At 44.2% G+C, this 21,307-nt stretch overlaps 1 protein-coding gene across 7 annotated transcripts in view; it reads left to right on the forward strand.

Moving 5' to 3' along the window:
• Positions 1 to 21,307, forward strand: part of TRIO (trio Rho guanine nucleotide exchange factor) — a 370,719-nt gene that overhangs the window by 207,673 nt on the left and 141,739 nt on the right. For all 7 annotated transcript variants that reach the window (XM_024247673.3, XM_063724059.1, XM_063724056.1 and 4 more), the window contains exons 12-18: positions 6,626 to 6,795; positions 7,799 to 7,973; positions 12,177 to 12,372; positions 13,091 to 13,257; positions 15,352 to 15,471; positions 17,194 to 17,385; positions 17,862 to 18,011. In XM_024247673.3, the coding sequence (XP_024103441.2) occupies positions 6,626 to 6,795; positions 7,799 to 7,973; positions 12,177 to 12,372; positions 13,091 to 13,257; positions 15,352 to 15,471; positions 17,194 to 17,385; positions 17,862 to 18,011 (1,170 nt within the window). The remainder of the gene's footprint in view (positions 1 to 6,625; positions 6,796 to 7,798; positions 7,974 to 12,176; positions 12,373 to 13,090; positions 13,258 to 15,351; positions 15,472 to 17,193; positions 17,386 to 17,861; positions 18,012 to 21,307) is intronic.

The raw sequence follows: 21,307 nt of genomic DNA on the forward strand, positions 1-21,307 counted from the left end.
TACTTCACACGTGGATTCTCACTCTGGCTTCCCAGTTAGAGAAGATGCATATAGTAAAATGCTTTCATTTCATACAGGAGAAAACTGAAGATAGAGTGCTCCAAGAATTTCCCAAGGCCACACATGGGATAAGGACCCCAGGAGATGTGTTGGGCCCCTCCTTCCATACTCCACCTCCAGATGGACACTGATTTTAGCCTGGGTTCAAACTGCGTAAGCGTGTACCTCACTGGGGAGCACAGAGAGGTTGCAGCTGCAACAGTTGCCAGCTTAGGGCCCTGATCCTACTTTCGACTTAACTGGAGGCTTGGTCCTTTCCTAGGGTCCCCCACCCTAGCCAGGTCCTCTACCCTAGCCAGGTCCTCTAGGCGTCCTCTGTGGCAGGGTCTCCCTTTCCAGGTAGTGAGGAGGGGCCTTTTCATCTCAAAGCTAGCTTTTCAAGGGGATTTCTTCCAGCAGAGCTGTGAGGCCCATAGAGGCTTGTGGGAGGCTTCCCACATCTTAATCACTTGGGTTTTCACCACAGAATTTCACGTCCCTTCCTAGTCATCCTTCTGTGTGGATCCCGGTCCATGAGCCAGGTCCTGTACACACCTGCAGCCCACTTGTGGGCTGAGTTCAGGTCCTCTTCCACCCAGCCCTCTGGCCTGCAGATCCCCCTGGGCACCTCTCAGCACTACAGATGGCCAGCAATAGCTCTGATGGCCTCCAGGGGGCAGCCTTGCCTAACCCTGTGGCTGCCAGACCTGCTCGTGTTTTTCAGTAGAATCCAGACTTCGGTGAACTTCCATAGGACACAACTCTCTTGCTGCTGGGCAAAGATTTATCTTTTTATTATAAATTTGCAGCATGCCCAGAAGTACAATTTTTTCCCTTAGGAAGTTTATGGTAAGAATTTTATAGGCATCCTAGAGGTTTTTTCTCATTTCTTTATTCAGGGATATTTTAGACATCACATATACCATTTTAAAAACTCAAAAACAGACTTTCCTTGAGTGATGTTTCTTTATGATGTGCGCGCATTCATCCCCAGTCGATATTAGAAGTGACCTTTATCTAAGACTTTTTTCTCCAAATTGAATGAGAATATTTCCTGTAGAACCAGACAGAAAAATTCCGAAGGGGCAAATATTTTAAATGGTTAAAATCTAGCTTTGCTCCTTCTGCCTCATTTAGTTTGGTCCTTTTTTAATGTCATGATACCAGGATCAGTTACTTCGCGGTCTCCTCAGTACCCGCACTGGTTTCACCGGCCAGCGGGAGGATGAGCACATCCAGTGTGCAGTAAAATATCCAGGAAGTTGCGGGGAATACACTAGTTTTTGTTTGTTTTTTTTTAACTACCAGGTGGAAGGGAAAACGTTTGACCCCTAAAGATTCATGGCACTTCCCCTAGAATTGAGAGGAAGTGATTTCTATAGACTCTAACAGACTAATTCTAGCACGTTTTCCTTATACTGTACTATTTTTAGGAGTAAAAAGATTTAAATGTGGGATGATGTTAAGTTTACTAGACCAAGTGATGTATTTTGAACAATTGGTAGGAGCCCGAACGTGTTTGAAAAATATCTAGAGAAAGAAGATTTTAAAACTGTGATTTTTCTTATTATGAGAAGAGTTTTTCTTAGAACAAAAACAGTAACAGTGGCTAGCATTTACTTATTTCTTCACTCTGCGTTGTCTTCTCATTGAAACTTCTAAGCAACTTTTTTTTTTTTTTTTGAGACTGAGTCGCCCAGGCTGGAGTGCAGTGGCATGATCTCAGTTCACTGCACCCTCTGCCTCCAAATTCAAGCGATTCTCCTGCCTCAGCCTCCCAAGTAGCTGGGACTACATGCGTGTGCCACCACACCCAGCTATTTTTTTGTAATTTTAGTAGAGACAGGGTTTCACTATATTGGCCAGGCTGGTCTCAAACTCCTGACCTCAGGTGATCTGCCTGCCTCGACCTCTGAGTGCTGGGAAATACAGGCGTGAGCCATCACACCCAACTCCAAGCAACTTTTTGAGGTGGGCATTGTTACCATGCCCATTTTATAGATGAGAAAACAGCTGGATCCAGGTAACTTGTCAAAAGTTACACCCTAGGAAGTGTTAAGTCAATGCTTGAACCCAAGCAGTCTGGCTTCGCAACCTACACTCTTAGTCATTATCGTCTATTACCTCTTATGAGAAGTGTTTGATTTGAATGATCGTTTATGGAAGAAGCACTAATAGTAACTCTTAGGCTGTTGCAGTGGCGTTATATAGAAGCACAGCCATGCATTGTGCATCTGGCCAGTTCCAAGTCATTTTTCATCTTCACCAGAGTATAAAAATGAGACTTGGTAAAATGGTTTTGTATCTTAAATGGTATTTTTGGTAGTATTTGCTGGGGAAGAGGAATTTTGCAGAGGTCCCCACCCAAACGGCCAGCCTGCCCCTCTTCCGTACCACAAGTTGGGTCCTTGAGTGAGGCCTCACAGTGAGTCAGGAGACAGGCTGCTGATCTCCCAGTTCAGGGCCCAGACATCCCCGAGCCTCGGCTGGCAGGGCTTCAGGGAGAGGGCCAGCGGTGCTGGGGGCCTGACCCCTACTGTCTGAGCAGGGCTGGGAGGGTGGTTGGGACACCTGTATTTCAGGGCCCTGTTATGAGGTGTGTCCTGTCCAGGGTATGCACATTCTCTGCTGCTGCCTTGATTAATTTTATTCTGTTTTGCTGATTTTGCTGTTTTTCTAGTAGGCTTTTTTTTAAAAAATGTTTTTGTTTTCTCAACAGATTTAAAAGAAGAGATACTAATTTCTATTAGTGGCGTAAGAACCTAGCTAAAGGGGAATGCAGCTACAACCAGAGGCCACCATTGGCTCCTGCCAGCAGGGGACCTGGTTTCTCAGTGCCCAAAAGGGCAGCTTGTCACCGAGTGAGCCGGACGCCCTCCTGCCGCGCTGCAGGTTCAATATTTGGGTCAGAGTTGGCTCCTTTACCTTTATTTTCAGCTGCATTTCTTCCAGTGTGATTGGACTGAGAGAAGAGCAATGGGCTGCAGGATTGTAGAGTGTCAGCTGTTTTCTGAGGACCTTTTTCAGGTGTACATTTGCTTAAATCATTCACTTCTGCTCCAAGTTTGAACATTAAGTGCAGAGGCAGCACCATTGCTAGCGTCTTGGCAATGGGACAGAATAATAAGTTGACTATGCAGAGTCCCCTGTTGATTCCTTAAGTGTTCTCCATTTTTTGTCCATTGATTAGTACTATAGTTATCACAGGCGGGGGACCCGGGAATACTCCATTTCCTAGGTCCCATTGGACAGTAACAAGGGAGGGGGCAGCTTCAGTGAAGCAAATGTATTCAGGCAGAAGATACAGTTGAGATTTTTGAGAGAAAGGAGTGAAATAAATGGTTTATTTTCTTCGTGAGCAGAATCAATGCAGTTGCACAGCACCGCTTTTTCATCAGTGTCCAACTGAGGAGAGGAATTGGAGGATGGGAGGCTGCAGTGGCTCCATGCGACTCAAAGGGTTTGCTTTGGGAGTGAGTGGGCACCCTCTGTGTGTGGCCAGTTGCCCACCCCACCCCACCCCACCACCTGCATGTGGAAGGCAGGTTACCATCTTAAGTAGAAATGTCCGTGGATTGGATAATGTCATGGATGTTTTTGATTAAATATGTTGACTCTTTGATGAAACATTACAGCCTTGTTCTGGTAAATGGTTAGTTATAGCTCATTGCAGCCAAGTTGGCACATACTTGGTTTCTTTGAGCAGATCTTGCCTGTTCAGTTAATTTAAGTCCATCCTTATAACCAGGGTAATAATTTTGTCCAGAGCATTGCTGTTGACGTGAAGCCCTCTGCTGTGTCCTCTTTCATCTGCTCCTTGTAGCGACACCTTTAGGTGGAATTGGTATTCCTAGGATCCCTGTTTTAGCAAACTGAGTCTCTGAGAAATTAAGTGATCTCTTAGGTCACACAGCTAATGCTTTGTAAAGCATTTCCTAAATCCAGATCTCCTTACTCTAAATCTTATAGTACTGTTACTACTATACCATGTGACTTGGCAACTTAGAATGTTTTTCATGGGAAATATTAGTGCAAATTGGAAGAGTCCTTCATGCTATGATCTTTCCTATTTATAAATGCAGCTGCCATGTTCATGAGAATTTAGAGGAAAACAAAAGAACAAGAAAGCATCTTATTGATGATAGACCCTTTATAGATGGTGCAGAGCATCAGTTCAAATTTGATGAATTGGTGAGTGGCATTTTCATGTGGAATTAAATATTGATGCCAACTGTGGCTGAGTATTCTTTCTGATACCAGCTTTTGGGCCTAGTACTTCATCACCTGGGGCTTCTCTTCCTTAATTTGTAAAATGAAAATTTTGAAGTAGCCTATCTCTAAAACTGCATTGATTAAAATTCTTGAACTGTATGAAATTTGATAACTTAGACACAAAGAATAGGTAGATAATATGAGAAAAGTTAACAAATGTTTTATTTACTTTAGTATTTTCAGTAAAATTAATTCTTAGGACCCTGGGTAACAGGACTGAAAAATAACTTCTTTGCCAGCACTTTTCTTATTTTAAAATTGGCCTGCTGTATTTTAAATGTGTATTGACCTGCAAATAACAATAAAAGTATATTTTATGTATGTAAATATTGCTCAGTGAACAAATTGTAGTATGGAGTTGATACTAAGATGTTCTGTGTTAAAAATGGAAGTCAGTTTCTCTGTGCATATTTCAGAGAAACAAAGTCATCTGGTAATAGTGTGTTTTTAAAGATATGTTTGACAGCAAAAGAACACTTAAAAGCTTAGCTTGGATTTGCCATCATTAGTAATTAGGGAATTGGAAATTGAAACCATAGTGAGATGTACCACTCATTTAGAATGGCTTAAGTTAAAAAGACTGACCACATCAGTTATTGGTGAGGAAGTGGAGAAGTTGAAACTCTTATACACTGCTGGTGGGAAGGTAAAAATGATACACCACTTTGGAAAAGCTTGGCAGTTTCTTAAGAAGTTAAGCATACACCTGCCATATGATCCAGCCATTCTACACCTAGGTATTTATCTAAAAGAAAGGAAATCATAAGTTCATACAGAGGCTGTGCCCAAATGTTCATAGCAGCTTTATTTGTAGTGGCTCCAAACTGGAAATAACCGAGATGTCCACCAGCAGATGAAGGGATAAATTGTGGTTGCACACATACAGGGACTGCTATTCGACAGCAAAAAGGAATGAACTCTTGATACACACAGTAGTGTGGATAAATCTCAGGGTAATTATGCTGAATGAAAGAAGCTGGACAGAAAAAAAAAGAGTACATACTGGCCCATTCCAGTTCTAGAAATTATTTTAGAAAATGCAAGGTAATCTCCGGCGGCTGAGAGCAGATGAGTGCCAGGGAGGGAGCATGACAGAGGGCATCAGCCAGCTTTGAGGTGAGGGAGAGGCTCACGGTGAACTGGGCGTAGACAAATGTCAGAACTCACATTGGACACTTTACATTTGTGCAGCTTATAGTATGTCAGTTAGTCCTCAGTAAAGCCGTTTTGTAAAAAGCTTGGCTTGGAAACAGAAGACCACATGCACACACAGTTTCTTTCTGCAAGTACAGTTTTGACTTATGAGTCTTGAGGCAGCAGGCGTTGGACAGGGTGTCAAGTGGGAGGTCCCGACTTGCCCCAGGTCACCAGCTGAGCCGGCTGTCCCCACTAGACATACAGAAGATGTGTGAGCTGACTCTTAGTCCCTGAGGAGGCTGAAAGCATTTTCTCTACATACAAACCACTGCCAAGCCACCAGGGCCCACTTAGTGTAATTAATTGTCTTTTTCGATTCCATGAATAGTACCCCAGAGATCTGTAGGAGTTAATGGACTTTCAGGAAAGTAGGCTCTGCTCCCCGGCTCCGCTCCCACCAGGCCCAAAGTCGTTCTTGCCACTCTCATTCCAGGGTGTCTTTGCTCATCTAGGTCTCCAGCAGCCTGTTTTATGGTGGTGGCAGTGGAGGTGTCTGCGTCTTTTCAGCATGCACACTCTTTCCGTTGAAGGCCCGAACTGTTGGCAGCCTGACCGTGGGGCCTGGGCTAGTGCCGTCACCTGCCTAGCTCCACACCCTGGTCCCTGGCCAGGCTCGGTGGTGAATTCCTTTCACCACATTGTGCACTTCCTTCTGTGTGCTTCCGGGGGAAATCGGTGGTTTAATAATGAAAAATTGAAATAAAAGTGTCCACCTGCTAAGTAAGAGCCCGAGAACATGTCAGCAGATGTTTCTGCGAACTGAGGGTCTTTTCTTATGTCTACTGCACTCTGGATTGAGTCTCGGGAGAATGGGAAAGAGCAGCTTCCCTTCCCTTTCCTTTTTCTCTTTTGTGACAGTGCTGCCCGCCGTTTGCCTGTTTATTTTCCTCCCTGCGGCGGTGGCATGCTGCTTTTGTTGTGCATGTGTTCCGCTGGCAGTGGGACTGGATGCCCCTCCCTCCCATCCTTCCTTCCTTCCCTCTGGAGCGGTCTGTCACCAGTCCCCTCCCAAGGCAAGTCACACACTGTCTCCGCTGGGGCCCCTTGGACACACCGGGTGGCCCACCTGGTGGTGCAGCCAGGCCGGCCGGCCTCACCCACCTCTCCCATTCCCCAGCTGTGGACGTGGCTGGAGGAGCTGCAGAAGGAGCTGCTGGACGACGTGTATGCCGAGTCGGTGGAGGCTGTGCAGGACCTCATCAAGCGCTTCGGCCAGCAGCAGCAGACCACCCTGCAGGTGACTGTCAACGTGATCAAGGAAGGGGAGGACCTCATCCAGCAGCTCAGGTGGGCCTCACCCCTCTCCTGGTCTGAACAGATTCTGAAACCCTGCCTGTGACTCCCCTTCCCCTTTTACTCTTGTGAGTGGTCAGCTCTGATTCTCTGTCCAGCTGAGTGCAGACCAAGTAGTGTCTGTGAAGGCAAAGGAAAGAGAAACGGCTCTCTCCTCTCTTTTCCCTTCCCTTCTCTCCCTCCTTACAGTTTAACTTCATAATAGTTTTCATTATAACATTGACTAATAAACCGCATAATTTAATTTTAATATTTTCTCTTAACATCCAACTAGTAATTATTGACACTTCTTTATAAACCAGATTAATGTGAGCTTCCGAGGACTGCGCCCTCAGGCTGGTCTAGAGCAGAGCAGTATTCACCTCCCAACGTCCAGATTCAGTCAGGCCTGCATGGGGCGGACGCCCACCCGCAAATGCTCTTCAAAGCAGGATATGGAGGCAGAGCCAGGATTGGTTTTGTTTCCTCTGGAAGCAAATTTTTTTTATTGGGTCAGGGGGACCATTTAACCCCCTACTGTATCACTCAGGAAAATTTATCAAATCGTTGACTGATAACTTTACGTGACGTTCACTTTGCTGAGAGAGGCAGGCGGCAGTTACTTAATAAAGGCTTAATTGATTGCATTGAAGGTTAACCTCTCATGTCCAATATGACTCTGTCGTTTATACTAACCAGGTATCATCCATTTTTTACTTAAGAAGAAAAGTGGCTAAAAATACAACTCTAAAGTAATTTCCTATAATTATTAGCCTTCTTACCGAGTGATTTCAGAAAATGCCAGAGAAATTCTTCAGTGTATCCTCAGATTCAGCAGGATTGCCCTGAGGAGGAAGCCTAATATTGTTTTGCAGGGGAGCAGCCCGTTCCATTTTCTGAGACAAGCAGTGCAGCTTCCTGCCAGCTTTCTTCCTCTGAAGATTTGCGTGGCCAGATCTGGTATCTGACAATGTGTGACTTTCTCATCCAATTCCTGTTCCTCTGTGTGCTCTCACAGGGACTCTGCCATCTCCAGTAACAAGACCCCCCACAACAGCTCCATCAACCACATCGAGACGGTGCTGCAGCAGCTGGACGAGGCGCAGTCGCAGATGGAGGAGCTCTTCCAGGAACGCAAGATCAAGCTGGAGCTCTTCCTGCAGCTGCGCATCTTCGAGAGGGACGCCATCGACGTGAGTGTTCCGTGGCTGGCGCCTGCCTGCCTATGGGAGCCCTTGGCTTCCTCCACAGCACCGGCGACCTCTTGTCTCTGCCCCACTGAGGTCCTGTGTCCTCACCCACACCCCCACCCTCTGCACCAGGAGGGGGTGTGGGAAGGAGAGAGGGTCCCTGGAGGCTGGAATTGGATCATCCCTGGGAGGCTAGGGGATGCTCAGCCCTGGGCCCTAATGTTGGAAACTATAGAGCAGGCAGCTCGCGTGGCAGGAGCAGAGCACAGCAAGCGCTGAGCGGAACAGAAGGAAGCCAGCACAGCTTTCTCTCGGCCTTGGGGTGTTTAAACCTTGATTGGGTCGCACACAGCACTCCCTTGTCCTCAGCTTAGGCACAGGCATCGGCTTTAGGCAGCAAGTCTTCCTCTCTTCCTCCCTGTCGTCTTCTCATCCTTCCCCCTCTCCTCCTGTCCTCACCCTCCCCTTTTCTCTCTCTCTCCATCTTTTGTCTCTCCTACCTTTTCTCTTCCTTGCTTCCTCCCTTTCTCTTTCCATCTTTCTCTCTCTTGCCCTTCTCTCTTCTAGAGTGGGAATAATCCTGACTTGTGGTCGTAGCATTTTAGGTAACAGAAAACCCAATTTCCCCCCCGAAGAGGTGTTCTTAGATTATCCATAATTCGTAACTAAACGTGGACTGTTGCACCTTATATGTGAACAGGAGAAAGAACTTACAGGTGTCTTTTATCTTTTTTCAACAAAAAGAGAGTGGTTCTGGGTTCTGTGCTTAGGAGGAGCTCTCTTCTTTGACACCGTGCGAGCAGAAGTCAGTCCAATCGCATGAGCGGGAATTTAACTGGGAAGGTGACGAAAGGAGCCTAAGCTCCCCTCAGCGGGTGAGCCTACTCTCCTGGAGTCTGGCGGCTTCATACAGCTGGTGGCTGTGACAGCCCAAAGGCCTCCTCCACATACCTGTGGGCTGCCCTGTGGGTCCTCTGTGATGGACAGCTGTAGAGCACACCCTCTCAATATTTATTTCTTGTCTCTGGTTTAGAATTCATCAGCAGTCCTTGGCTGGGGATGGCAGGGCTGTGCGTAGCCTGCCCTCAGTCACCTCGGTACAGGAGGGACCTTCTGCCCGTAGTGGGCCGTGTGGCTTCCCCTGGGCTTGTCTATAGGCCTGCCCTGGGGAGTGGTTTTGGTTTGTGGTGCAAGGGCCAGACCAGCCCCGCGCAGGACTCTCCTGGGTGCCTTTGCTTGGCCACTTGTCTAAATCTCCGGCACTGTTTTCGTTAACAACAACAGACCTTCTTGGCTGTGCTCATTCTCATCGTTAGTGAATAACAAGAAGGGAGTCAAATCCTAAACATGTGGCATGGTGAAACCTGCTCAGATGCTCTCAAAGTCTTGACATTCAGATCCACGTGGAGCCATGCGGAGAAAAGGCACCTGCATGCCGGCCTCTGCCCCCTGAGGGCCTGCCATGTCCTCCCCAAGATAGCAGCACAGAATAAACGGGAGGCCAGCCAGGCGCACTCTGCTCTGTGACTTCAAATGACTCACTTTTGTAAAACTTAGCTGCATATTGAATATTTTCAACTAGGAAACACAAACCAACCAGAAGCATTAGTTGCAGTTTTTCTTCCAGGACATTTTGATACTTGAAAAAAAAAAATCGATTCATTTATCTTAATACTACTTTAAAGAGAAAAAATTTTTTAATATTTAAAAAATTGTCTTTATCGTAAGTATATGAAAGTACTTCCGCTTTCATTGAACCAGATTAGGAAACAAAAATATACATTTTTCCCCCAACAAAGCCACAAAATTACAAGTGCCCTAGTTAGAGTCAGCGTGCCAGAGCCTGAGGGAGTGCATCCTGAGCAGAGGAAGCTGTACCTGCAGCCCAGTCTCAGGCCAGCTTCAGATATGGTTCAGAAGCTGTTAGAAGATCACAGCCTGAGAATCTCTGTTCTCTTTAATCTTGAAAAATGAAAATCTGAGCAGTTCAGGCTTTGGCTGGGTTTCCTCTCTTATCCAGGAAGATGCCACATCTGACGGCCCATAGAGTATGGAGTTATGTCGATAGTAGAATTGATCTGTTACCTGGTTAATTTATTTTAAGTCCCTCATATCTCTTGTGTTTCAATTGGAGTAGCGTCTCCATCTCAGAAGTGGATGGAGGTCCAGTGTGGACAGTCCTCCTGTGGAGAAGGTGCATAGGATCCACGGAAAATGTCACTCCACTGAAGTGGGTGGTGTCATCATCTCTTGCAAGAAGCTTTTCCTGCTTCTTAGATTTTATAATTTTTTTTAAAGTTTATTACGGCTGGACGTGGTGGCTTACGCCTGTAATCCTAGCACTTTGGGAGGCCGAGGCGGGCAGATCACCTGAGGTTAGGAGTTCGAGACCAGCCTGGTCAACATGGTGAAACCCCATCTCTACTAAAAATACAAAAATTAGGCGTGGTGGTGTGCACCTGTAATCCCAGCTACTTGGGAGGCTGAGACAGGAGAATTGCTTGAACCCCCGGAGGCAGAGGTTGCAGTGAGGGGAGATTGCACCATTGCACTCCAGCCTGGGTGACAAGAGTGAAACTCCATCTCTGAATGAATGAATGTCTTCAAAGCTATACAGAAGTACAGAGGACAGTACAGTGGAACTACCGTGTGCCTGTCCCACAAATTCAGCGTGATTTTACCAGCCTGGTTAACCTTCTTTGGTTATGGCTGTGCTATAGTATTTTAGAGAAAATCATTGCCAGCTTATTCTTTCACTCCTAATGGCTTTTCTAAAAGATGAGGCCATTTTCTTACATCCCCACAATCAACTAAACATCTCCCCAATTTGACAGTCATTTCTTATTGTCATCGACTCCCAGTGTGTTCAGATTGATGTGGGTGCCTCAATTAGGAGGCACGTGAGGTTGGCTCTTGTGTTTAATGGTCAGTTTCTTAATCTAGAATTGTCCCTCCTTTGTCCTCCTCCTCCTCTTTTTTTCATGCCATCATTTGCTGAAATAACTAGATCGGTTGTCAAAGGAACCAGATCCCACATTCAGTGTTTGTTCACTTGTATTATTTTAGATTGTGTAACTTTTAGTTTCCCTGGCGTTTCCTCTAAACTTAGAAGTTAGATGCAAAGACCTGATTCTGGTTCTGTTTTTGTGCACGAGTCTTTGCGAGGTGGTGCATCGTAGTTCCCCATGCAAAGGCTGGGCTTATCTAATCCCACTTCCCTCGGGACCCTGAGGCCGGTTCAGGCACCATTATGCTGAGCCTTCTGTGGTCAAATCCCCTCAGCCTTTTTCTCACGAGTTTACTATGCGCTGATGATCATTGCTTATGAGAATGTGAGAACAATTTTCCAATTTTATTATTCTTTCTGCATTTAATAGCTAGATTCATCTATAAAGAGGAATTCTTCATTATGAAATGTTCTTTCTTAATTAAGTATCAATATTTAGGATAATGATTGGTTTTCTATCTACTTTTTTTTTTTTTTTTTTGTGAGACAGGGTCTCACTCTTGCCCATGCTGGAGTGTAATGGTGCCATCCCAGCTTACTGCAACCTCTGCCTCCCAGGTTCAAGCGATCCTCCTACCTCAGCCTCCCAAGTAGCTGGGACTACAGGTGCATGCCACCACGCCCAGCTAATTTTTGTATTTTTTGGTAGAGATGGGGTTTTGCCATGTTGGCCAAGCTGTTCTTGAACTCCTGACCTCAAGTGATCCGCCCACCTTGGCCTCCCAAAGTGCTGGGATTATAGGCGTGAGCCACCACCCCCACCTGATTTACTGTCTACTTCTAGTAGAGACCAAATATTTTTTCTTTTCTTTATTTTTGACTTTTAGCTTCTCTTACTATTTTTGAACACCATTAGGAATATTACTGGATTTTTGTATATATGATATATTTTACACAGTTTTGTTAATTTTTCTCTTTAGATACCCAAAGATAAAAATTATTTATCTTCTCTTTCGGTATCTTTGGCCATTGGGAACCCCTTCATCTGGCTTCTGTGTCCATTTATGTATTTATGTTTAATTTGCTTAAACAGCTTTATTGAGGTGTGATTTGTATACCACCAAACTCATGCATCTTAAGTGTTTGACGTCTCTGTCCTTTGGCAGAGAGACATCTCTTCCTTCCTTACTTGGTACAGAGTGAGAGGTGGTTGTGTATATATATTTTTTGTCTTGATCTTAAATACCTTCTTCTTTCAGATTATCTCAGACCTCGAGTCTTGGAATGATGAGCTTTCTCAGCAAATGAATGACTTCGATACAGAAGATCTCACGATCGCAGAGCAGCGCCTCCAGCACCATGCAGACAAAGCCTTGACCATGAACAACTTGACTTTTGACGTCATCCACCAAGGGCAAGATCTTCTGCAGTATGTCAATGAGGTCCAGGCCTCTGGTAAGAGGGCTTACTCCATCTGTGTCCGTTGTGATTTCCTCATGTCGTCATAGCAATTCAGCTTATTTCAGTGGGATGACTGCAAATTTTGTTAGTTCCTATGATAAAGGTATTATAGATACCTGTTCTTTAAAAGAATGTTTTGCATTTTTATGTAATACAGTAACATTTAACATGGTTAGAGTACTCACCTATGATATTCTCACATACTATTTTAAGTATCATGAACTTTAATTTTACACAATGATATGTTGTATCTCTGTAAATGAACTATAAATCCCAGGAAAACATTTTCACATTCTTTATTTTTTTTAGTTATATTTTACCAGCAGATGTCACTATAGGTTCAGAAATGTATTAGAAACTTAGCAACAACCTGCATACTGCATTATTCATTTTACACAAATTAAATGCTTACTATAGAGGAAACTGCATGTAACGAGGATAACAACAAAAAACCCTGAAATTCGCTCATTTGTAAAGAATGCTACACTTTCCTAGTTATCAGTGTGGGAGTAGAAACGGATGGGATGTGGATGTGGATTGATTGCCTATTCATCCTTTGACACACATTGCCCTCCTTGAAGTTGCCCTTCAGCATAATGGCTTGGCCCCCAGCTGGGCAGATCATTCACAAAAGCAGATTTTGTGCCCACCCTTTGAGAACAGAAGGTTGAAGTGCTAGCTGAATTCTAGGGTCTCCCTTTAATGTCCACAGGCGTGGAGCTGCTTTGTGATAGAGATGTAGATATGGCAACTCGGGTGCAGGACCTGCTGGAGTTTCTTCATGAAAAACAGCAGGAATTGGACTTAGCCGCAGAGCAGCATCGGAAACACCTGGAGCAGTGCGTGCAGCTGCGCCACCTGCAGGCAGAAGTGAAACAGGTGAGCAAACGACTGGATGCTTGGGGAGGCTGCGCTACAGATGCTTGATACCTCATCAACTTCCTGGAAATTCTGACCTGTAGCATTGGGAAGGATTGTGCCCGCTCAGAACACAGCTGTCCTGATATGTAAGATAATGTGCACATACACACACCCCCCATTACAGCCATCCCTAATGTGTGAAAAGGGAGCCAGTGGCCAGGACAGCTGGCTGGCTGTTCACCCAGCATGGGCAGCCCTTGAAGGTAACAGCCCTTGGCTTCTTTCAGTATTGATAGTCTGTCTCCTGCTTGAAACCCTGAGCATATTGCTTCTTCTATGAGTTTTTCTGCCCAGTACTGTTAGGATCTGGATTGTTTCTCAGACTCCAGATGCCTGGGGCATTTCTTGTGTTATCAGGATACTGTAATACCACATCCTGATGGCATGACAAAGTGAAAATGGGACATGGGGAAGGGATTGCTTTTGGCTCAGTGCCAGTGGGATTCTATGTATGGATATGACATTTTATTAACTGGCTTGATGGAGGGAGAGAAAAGCTTATGGTGCCCTGAAAGATGCAGAGAAAGCAAACAGAAAGTGAGTTTGGTTGGAGGGGACTTAAGATGCCTCTGGACCATGAGCAGGAGGTGGTGCAGGAGTAGATGGCGCTCACATCAGAGCAGGTAGACTCTTCAGTCAGAACTGTTGAAAAGAGCACCTTTCAGTCTCCTGCGTGCCATCTGTAGTGTGGGTATTTTTACATATAAATAACTGTTGTGACCTGCTAACAAAGCGCTCCTTCTTGCCAAAACACAAAAGAGTTTATTTAAGAAATTACAGAATAAATTAAGAAATAATTAAGAATTAAGTTACGGAATAATTAAGAAATTAAGAAATAATGGAATAAATAAATGTATCCCTTAGGATTCACCTTTGCCTATAACAGAGACTAAAAAATAGTGGCTTTGAAAAGGTGTTTTCCCCATGCGACAAGTCAGGATATAGAAGATTGCTGGTCTGCATTTAGTGGTCCCATGATACATTAGGCTGAGATCTTGGTGATGGCTGGCCTTTCCCTTCTGGTTGCCAAGTGGCTGTTGTAGCTCCAGCCATCACCTCCATATCCCAAGTGATCAGGAAGGGGAACACATAATGAGAAAGAGGCAGCCCCTCTATCAGAAAAGAAATATTTTCACAAACTTCCCCAGAGACTCCTGCTTTGCTTTCATTGGCTAGACTTGTACATTACTGTAGCCAAGCTGTAACAGGAGCTGAGAAGTGGTTTTATTGTTTAAGCCCTCTTCCAAAGTTGGGGTTTTACTTAGAAAACCCCAGCCACAGAAGTGGTTTTATTGTTTAAGGCCTCTCTCAAAGTTGGGGTTTAACTTAGTTGGAGTTTTTCTAAGTAAAGCCCCAACTTTGGGAGAGGGCTTAGACAATAAAAGTACTTCTGTGCTAAGTAAACGAGAGGGCAATAGGTATTATATAGGTTACTTGAGGTCTCTGCCACACCTAACTATCCAGAAGACCTCCCACAATCTGTGGTTTCCAGTGTCAGAATTTACTTCCTCTGTGTGTGTGTGCAGTTGAGAAGCTCATGGTTTGAACCTGATCATTGTAGCACAATGTTATTCATACCTTGGTTATTATGCCATTCAACACTGCAGTTAGATAGGAAAATGAGTTCGTGAAATAAATTAGTTCCCCCTTTTCAAACATTTGCCAGTTTTTCAGTCCTAAAAATGCTGGAAGGGAATGAAAAATGCTTTTCTTGATTATCAGGGAATTCTTGGTGTCAGTAGGTTTTCTAAAATGTGGCCCTTAATCTGTTTTGACTTGTGGACTAATATCAACAATCCACTGGACCCTCCACCTTTTCATTTCCCATTTGCTACTAAAAATAACAGAACTAATTAAAAAGATGCAGCACTTGCAGTCAGGTACCATGGAAGAACATCAGGCTGTTGCCAGGATTTTAGGATGATGAAGGCATCAGTGCTTGTACCTGCCTGGAACAGCTGGACTATCTTGCACGCTCGTATCTCACTCCTGGTGGTCCACAGGATTCTCTGGAAAGTCCACTGCTTGGAGTTATCCTGTATAATGTTTCAGGTGCTGGGTTGGATCCGCAACGGAGAGTCCATGTTAAATGCTGGACTTATCACAGCCAGCTCGTTACAAGAGGCAGAGCAGCTCCAGCGAGAGCACGAGCAGTTCCAGCATGCCATTGAGGTAAGGACGCTGGGCCTGTCTGTGTGTCGGCTCTTTCATTCCTCAGGACAAACATCCTGAATCGACCATGGGAACCACACGGGGCTGGATTGGTAAAGACGACTCAGAGGACCCAAATTGACAGTGCTTCTAAGTCTGCAGTTGATTGCAGGAGAGAGAACCAGTGTGGTGCCATGGCGAGGTGAGGGTTTGCATCCCAGCCAGGCAGCCTCGCTGCAAGGATCCCAAAGGTCTCGGAGGCCAGGGGGTTCCTGTTGTTCTCCTATTGTAGGAGCCCTGGCAAGATGCACTTTCTCTGATCTGGAACAGCTCAGAACCAAGGAGCCCACATTGCAGTCTCAGCTGAGGTTTTCTAATCTTGCTGGTCTCATAAGCACATTTCTGCTATGTTACCAATCTCAGCCAAGCAGAGGGCTCACCAAGACCAGGTGTATATCATGAATTCACTATCAGTCAGTAAACAATGCCGACAGCAAACCTCCTCAGATTCCTGCTTAAAAGCAGCCTTGTTCACCTTGACAAGGGTCACTGCCATGCCAGAACTGTCGCAAAATGACTTAGGCCAATTCCAGGCCTGATCCAATTCACCGTCAGCATGTGGACTAATTATTTTTATTTTTTTGGTATGGGTAGGGCACGTGGGTAATGGTTCTGATTGGTAGTGGCGAGGTAATGTCAAAGGAAAAAGAACATTTGATTACAGAGATGTTATCTCCTGCTCTGCTCACATACATGTTGTCAGCCAGAGAAGAAAGCTATAGAAGTTGCCACTAATTTATTCCTTGGATTAATTTATTGTCAACTGTTTGGTGCCACTGGACACGCATTAACACCTCTTCCTGAGGTGCAAACTCTGGGCATCTGTATACTGTGCCAAGGGATTTCTAGTAATTAAATTGCAAGTAATAAATCACTGTGTCTGGGTAAAGGATTAGAATATATTGTATATAGTGTTTTATGGGATCATTTGTATTTTTTCAGGCAAAATGAGAGGTTTTGCTACTGTTTAAAAAAAAATCTGTGTCCTTAGAGACCTGTGCTCTCCCTGACCACGCCCTCCCTTGGCTCTGTGGCCTCACTGGAGAGAAGCTGACCTCTCAGCCCATTCTGGCTGTTCTAGTGAAGACAGCTGAGCAAAATCCTACTGCATTTGCCATGCCATTTGCATAGATTTATCAGATGGCATGGACCTCCAGAGAACACAGTTGTTTCGTTCTTAGCTTTTTATTCGTTTTTTCTTTCCTTTTTAAAATCAATAGTTCTTGAAAACTTTTCACTGGAGTCCAGAGTTTAAGTTGCAAGTGAAAATAAAAAGCATTCACTCTGGCCACCCTTTCTCTACTTGTTCATTTGCTTCCAGCAGCTATTATGAGAAGGATCAACAGGAATAATAAACTTGGAACATTTCAACCGCTTCTTTGGCTGTTAAGTGTCTTTCCTGCTATTTCTCAGACTGAGAACCCTACAACCGAGACCTATTCTGGGAGGTCCTGATGAATTTTATCCTTCATTAGCTAATTTAAACATAGACCTAGTTGTTTCTGGGCATAAAACCTTTTTTGCTAAACTGTCTGCTGTGCTTTTAGAAGCGTCCTAGTGAGTATTAACTGAAGGTATTTCCACAAAATCATGAAGAACAGAGTAACTGTAGCCATCCTGGTTCCTTTCTAGTCAGTGGGGCACTCTAACAAATACGCCTTCCCTTTTCTTCTCTGTCTCTAGAAAACACATCAGAGCGCGCTGCAGGTGCAGCAGAAGGCAGAAGCCATGCTACAGGCCAACCACTACGACATGGACATGATCCGGGACTGCGCTGAGAAGGTGGCGTCTCACTGGCAGCAGCTCATGCTCAAGATGGAAGATCGCCTCAAGCTCGTCAATGCCTCTGTCGCTTTCTACAAAACCTCAGAGCAGGTCAGGGGAGAGGTTCCCTTCCTTGAACTCTCCACTGATACTTTATTTTGAGCTTAATTTATTGGACAACTCAATCATTGTTAACATGTCAGTGGTTATTGAACCAATCAGTTGCAAGTCAAGCAGGGAAAAGGCATGCTGGAGTTAAAATTATTCCTGCGTACCTAGATGTCAAAGAATAGTAAGCTAGAAAGTAGCTGAGAAGACACCTCTCTTCTTGTCATTTAAACATAGGACCTGAAGCACATTAGAGAGAGACAGGATGTTTACTTTGGTTTTGTTCTTTCTCTGGAAAGTCTGCCTGCTTTTGACCCTGTTGTTGTTCTCCAGCCAGGTAGAGCCCATGGCTCCTTCTTATGGTCTTGATCCTCCTGACAGCACCTTCATCCCCAGAGCCCGACTGAAAGGGCTTTCCAGGGATACCAGTCGGCAGTGGCAGATGCCAAGTCTGAGCCTCAAACTTTTCCTGCTCACAGGTCTGCAGCGTCCTCGAGAGCCTGGAACAGGAGTACAAGAGAGAAGAAGACTGGTGTGGCGGGGCGGATAAGCTGGGCCCAAACTCCGAGACGGACCACGTGACGCCCATGATCAGCAAGCACCTGGAGCAGAAGGAGGCATTCCTGAAGGTAGGGGCAGCGCTGCAGGACAGTGCACCCATCAGAGGCTTCCTGCCTGCCAGGTGTGCATGGCACAGTCATCGCTTCCCAAGGGAGCCTGCCCACACCTCTTGCCTGCTGTGGAATGTAACAGGGGCAGTGTTGCATCAGTGAGAAGTCAGCTGAAGAAAGAAAACCTTAAAATCTTTTTCATGTGTGATTGCCCTGTCTTTCTAGTTTTCACAGGGAAATAGCTAAAAATCTGTATGAATAAGGATTGGTTGGAAGTCACAATACCAGGTGATTCTGGAGACAGAGTGATTGATTGATTGATTGATTGATTTGGTGAAAAACAATACCTATAGCTTAAAATAATCTTCCTTTGGAGACTTAGTCTTCTCATTCCCTTCATAGGGAATGAAGATTGTATCTTAGAAGGGGTGTAAGCACAGCATGGAGTAGACACGGTGCGAGCGCCACACGGCTTGTGGTGGCAGTCGCTGATACCTACTCAGGAAACGCTTCCGACAAGGGAAATGTGTCACATGCAGACCAGGCTGGGAGTTTTCTCTCTGAGAAGCTTTAAATGAGGAATTTTTCAAGACTGCTTTTTCTTTTCTTTTTTTTTTTTTAAATTCAGAAAAAGGGTCTCACTTTGTCACCCAGACTGGAGTGCAGTAGTGCAATCAAAACTCTCTGAAGACTTGAACTTCCTGGGCTTAAGCGGTCCTCCCACTTCAGCCTCTCTAGTAGCTGGGACTACAGTGCTCTGTCATATTTTTATATATGTCACATTTAGTCATACATAGTCACAGACGTGCTTTGGAACAGTTAAATTTTTCAAAGTAGTTGAAACATTTAGCAACGTTTGGTGCTGAATGTTCTATGTTGCATTCTTGGGCCCTTACAGAATTTCTGAGGCTCTGCTTGTTCTCACTACCCAGACCCATTAAAAGTAGGGGTGGTGGTCACTTTTCCTCCTTACCTTCTCATTGCTTCAGCGTTCCCACCTCTCTGACCACTTTCCTGTTACACTTAACACTTCTTGTGTTTTTTTCTGAAGTCCATCATCTGACAGACAGAGTTATTGTTTAGTCTGGCAGGATAAATTGTAACTCTTTGGAAATTATATCTGGTAACTTACTTTGTGCTCCCACCACAGTGATTTTCTTTTTAAGCAAGCTCCCGGGGTGAAAAAACCATCACAGTTTCCAAGGTCATTCGTTATAACTATGTCAACACCTTTTTAAAGCCCCTGCCCCCAACATGTCCCTACTGCTTAAGTTTACTAAATGCTGACTACTGTTAGGATTTTAAGGTGGAATCATTAGTATTTTCCCCTCTTTGTCCAGGATCCGTTTAGTATGGAAGAAAAATGAATACCACTTAGTTCATGTAATTAAGATAGCTATTTAGGTAAAATTACAAAACAAAAATACAGGCGGTCCTCAAGTTACGGTGGTTTGACTTGTGATTTTTGGACTTGTTGGTGCCAGTGCGCTGTGCTGTTCAGTAGAACCTGTACGTCAAATGCTATACAACCATTGATTTTCACTTTCAGTGCAGCATTCAATAAATTACATGGGATAGTCAACATGCGATTATAAAATAGGTTTTTAGATGATTTTGCCCAACTGCAGGCCAAGGTAACTGTAGGCTTAAACCGAGCACATTTAAGGTAACTAGGCTAAGTTAAACTGTGATGTTGAGTAGATTAGGTGCAATAAACTCATTTTTGACTTACGATTTTTTTAACTTACAATGGGTTTATCAGGGTAAATCAAGGAGCACCTGTAATCACAAGCCTTTTTGGATCCCTTTGTTCAAATAGAATTTTATGGTGTTTGTGTATAGGATATTCAAGTACCTTTTTATTATGGAAATTTGAAGATATATACAAAAGTAGAGAGAATGGATTCTCCTCCTATTTTACTCCTCACCCAGCTTCACTGATTATCAATATATGGGCATATATCCACCTTCAGTGGATTATTTAAAATTCTAGATATATCATTTTATTTGTGAATTTAAACATTAAATTCTCCCTTTCAGAAATACAAATAAAATGCCATTATCATATCTTTAAAATTAATAGTAATTCTTTAATATTATCTGAAATCCAGCATTGTTAAAATTTTTTTGATTGTTCTGTAAAATGTCTTTTTTTTTTTTGAGACAGGGTCTTGCCTTGTCACCCTGGCTGGAGTGCACTGGTGTGATCATAGTTCACTGCAGCTTTAGACTCCTGGGCTTAAGTGATCATCCCACCTCCGCCCCCCTAGGAGCTAGGACTGCAGGCACTTGCCACCACACCTGGCTAATTTTTGTATTTTTTTATAGTAATGGGGTCTCCTTATGTTGCCCAGGCTGGTCTGAAACTCCTGGGCTCAAGTGATTCTCCCACCTTGGCCTCCCAAAGTATCGGGATTACAGATGTGAGCCCCCACACCTGTCCTATAAATGTCGTTTTATGCATGGTTTTAATTAAGATTCAAACAGGGTCCACATATTGTTTTGGTTGGGTATCTCTTTTGAATCACTTTTAATCTAAACAATACTCCCTCCTTTCATTACTATTTATTAATTGAAGAAATAGATTCCTCAGATTGAGGCATTTCCCCCATTCCAGATTGGTAATTACATCCTGTGGGGTCATTTAGCACCATCCACAATTTCTAGATTTTTGTTAGGTTGTGAGCCTTGATCAGAGCTGGTTTGAAAGTTGGGGGGGTGGGATGGGGGGTGAAGAAAGAGAGGCGGGGGTGTGAGAGAAAGAGAGAGTGTGCAAGCGAGCTTGGAAAATCTTGCCAGTGGTGCTTGTACTTCCTATGGGGTTACTCAGGAGACATATAATGTCTAGTTTTCTCTTTTGTCTCTGTGATTGGTAAGAAGATTGATCAGTGGTTCAAGTATGGTGAGTGCAGTTCATCCCTCTGTACTTCCCATCAGCCTTTCAGCTAATGGGGTTAGTACCCAGTGGTAATAACTGTTTTTTAGAAATTGCAAAATGGTGATACTCTAATTCTATTATTTCCTTTGGCCTCGATTAGCTAGAATTATTCCCTCTCAGCTATTTGGTTATTCTAAAATGGAGCTTGTCCAGAAAAGGCAGAGTAAATGCTTGCTTGATCCTTTTTATTTGCCATTTTCAGGATAATGAATTGTTGCCATAGCAACTTCTACATATGACTTTTTTTTAGTATCCTCATGGATTTAAATATATTTGGTGTGTTTCAAAGCAGTCACTGTCATTTATCTTATAACATGCAGCTCATCCTATCCATAGGAGCCCTTTCAAGGCAGGTTGCTTAGCTGTCCTTAGCCAT

This window comes from Pongo abelii, chromosome 4 (assembly GCF_028885655.2).
Source record: "Pongo abelii isolate AG06213 chromosome 4, NHGRI_mPonAbe1-v2.0_pri, whole genome shotgun sequence".
Lineage (NCBI taxonomy): Eukaryota > Metazoa > Chordata > Mammalia > Primates > Hominidae > Pongo > Pongo abelii.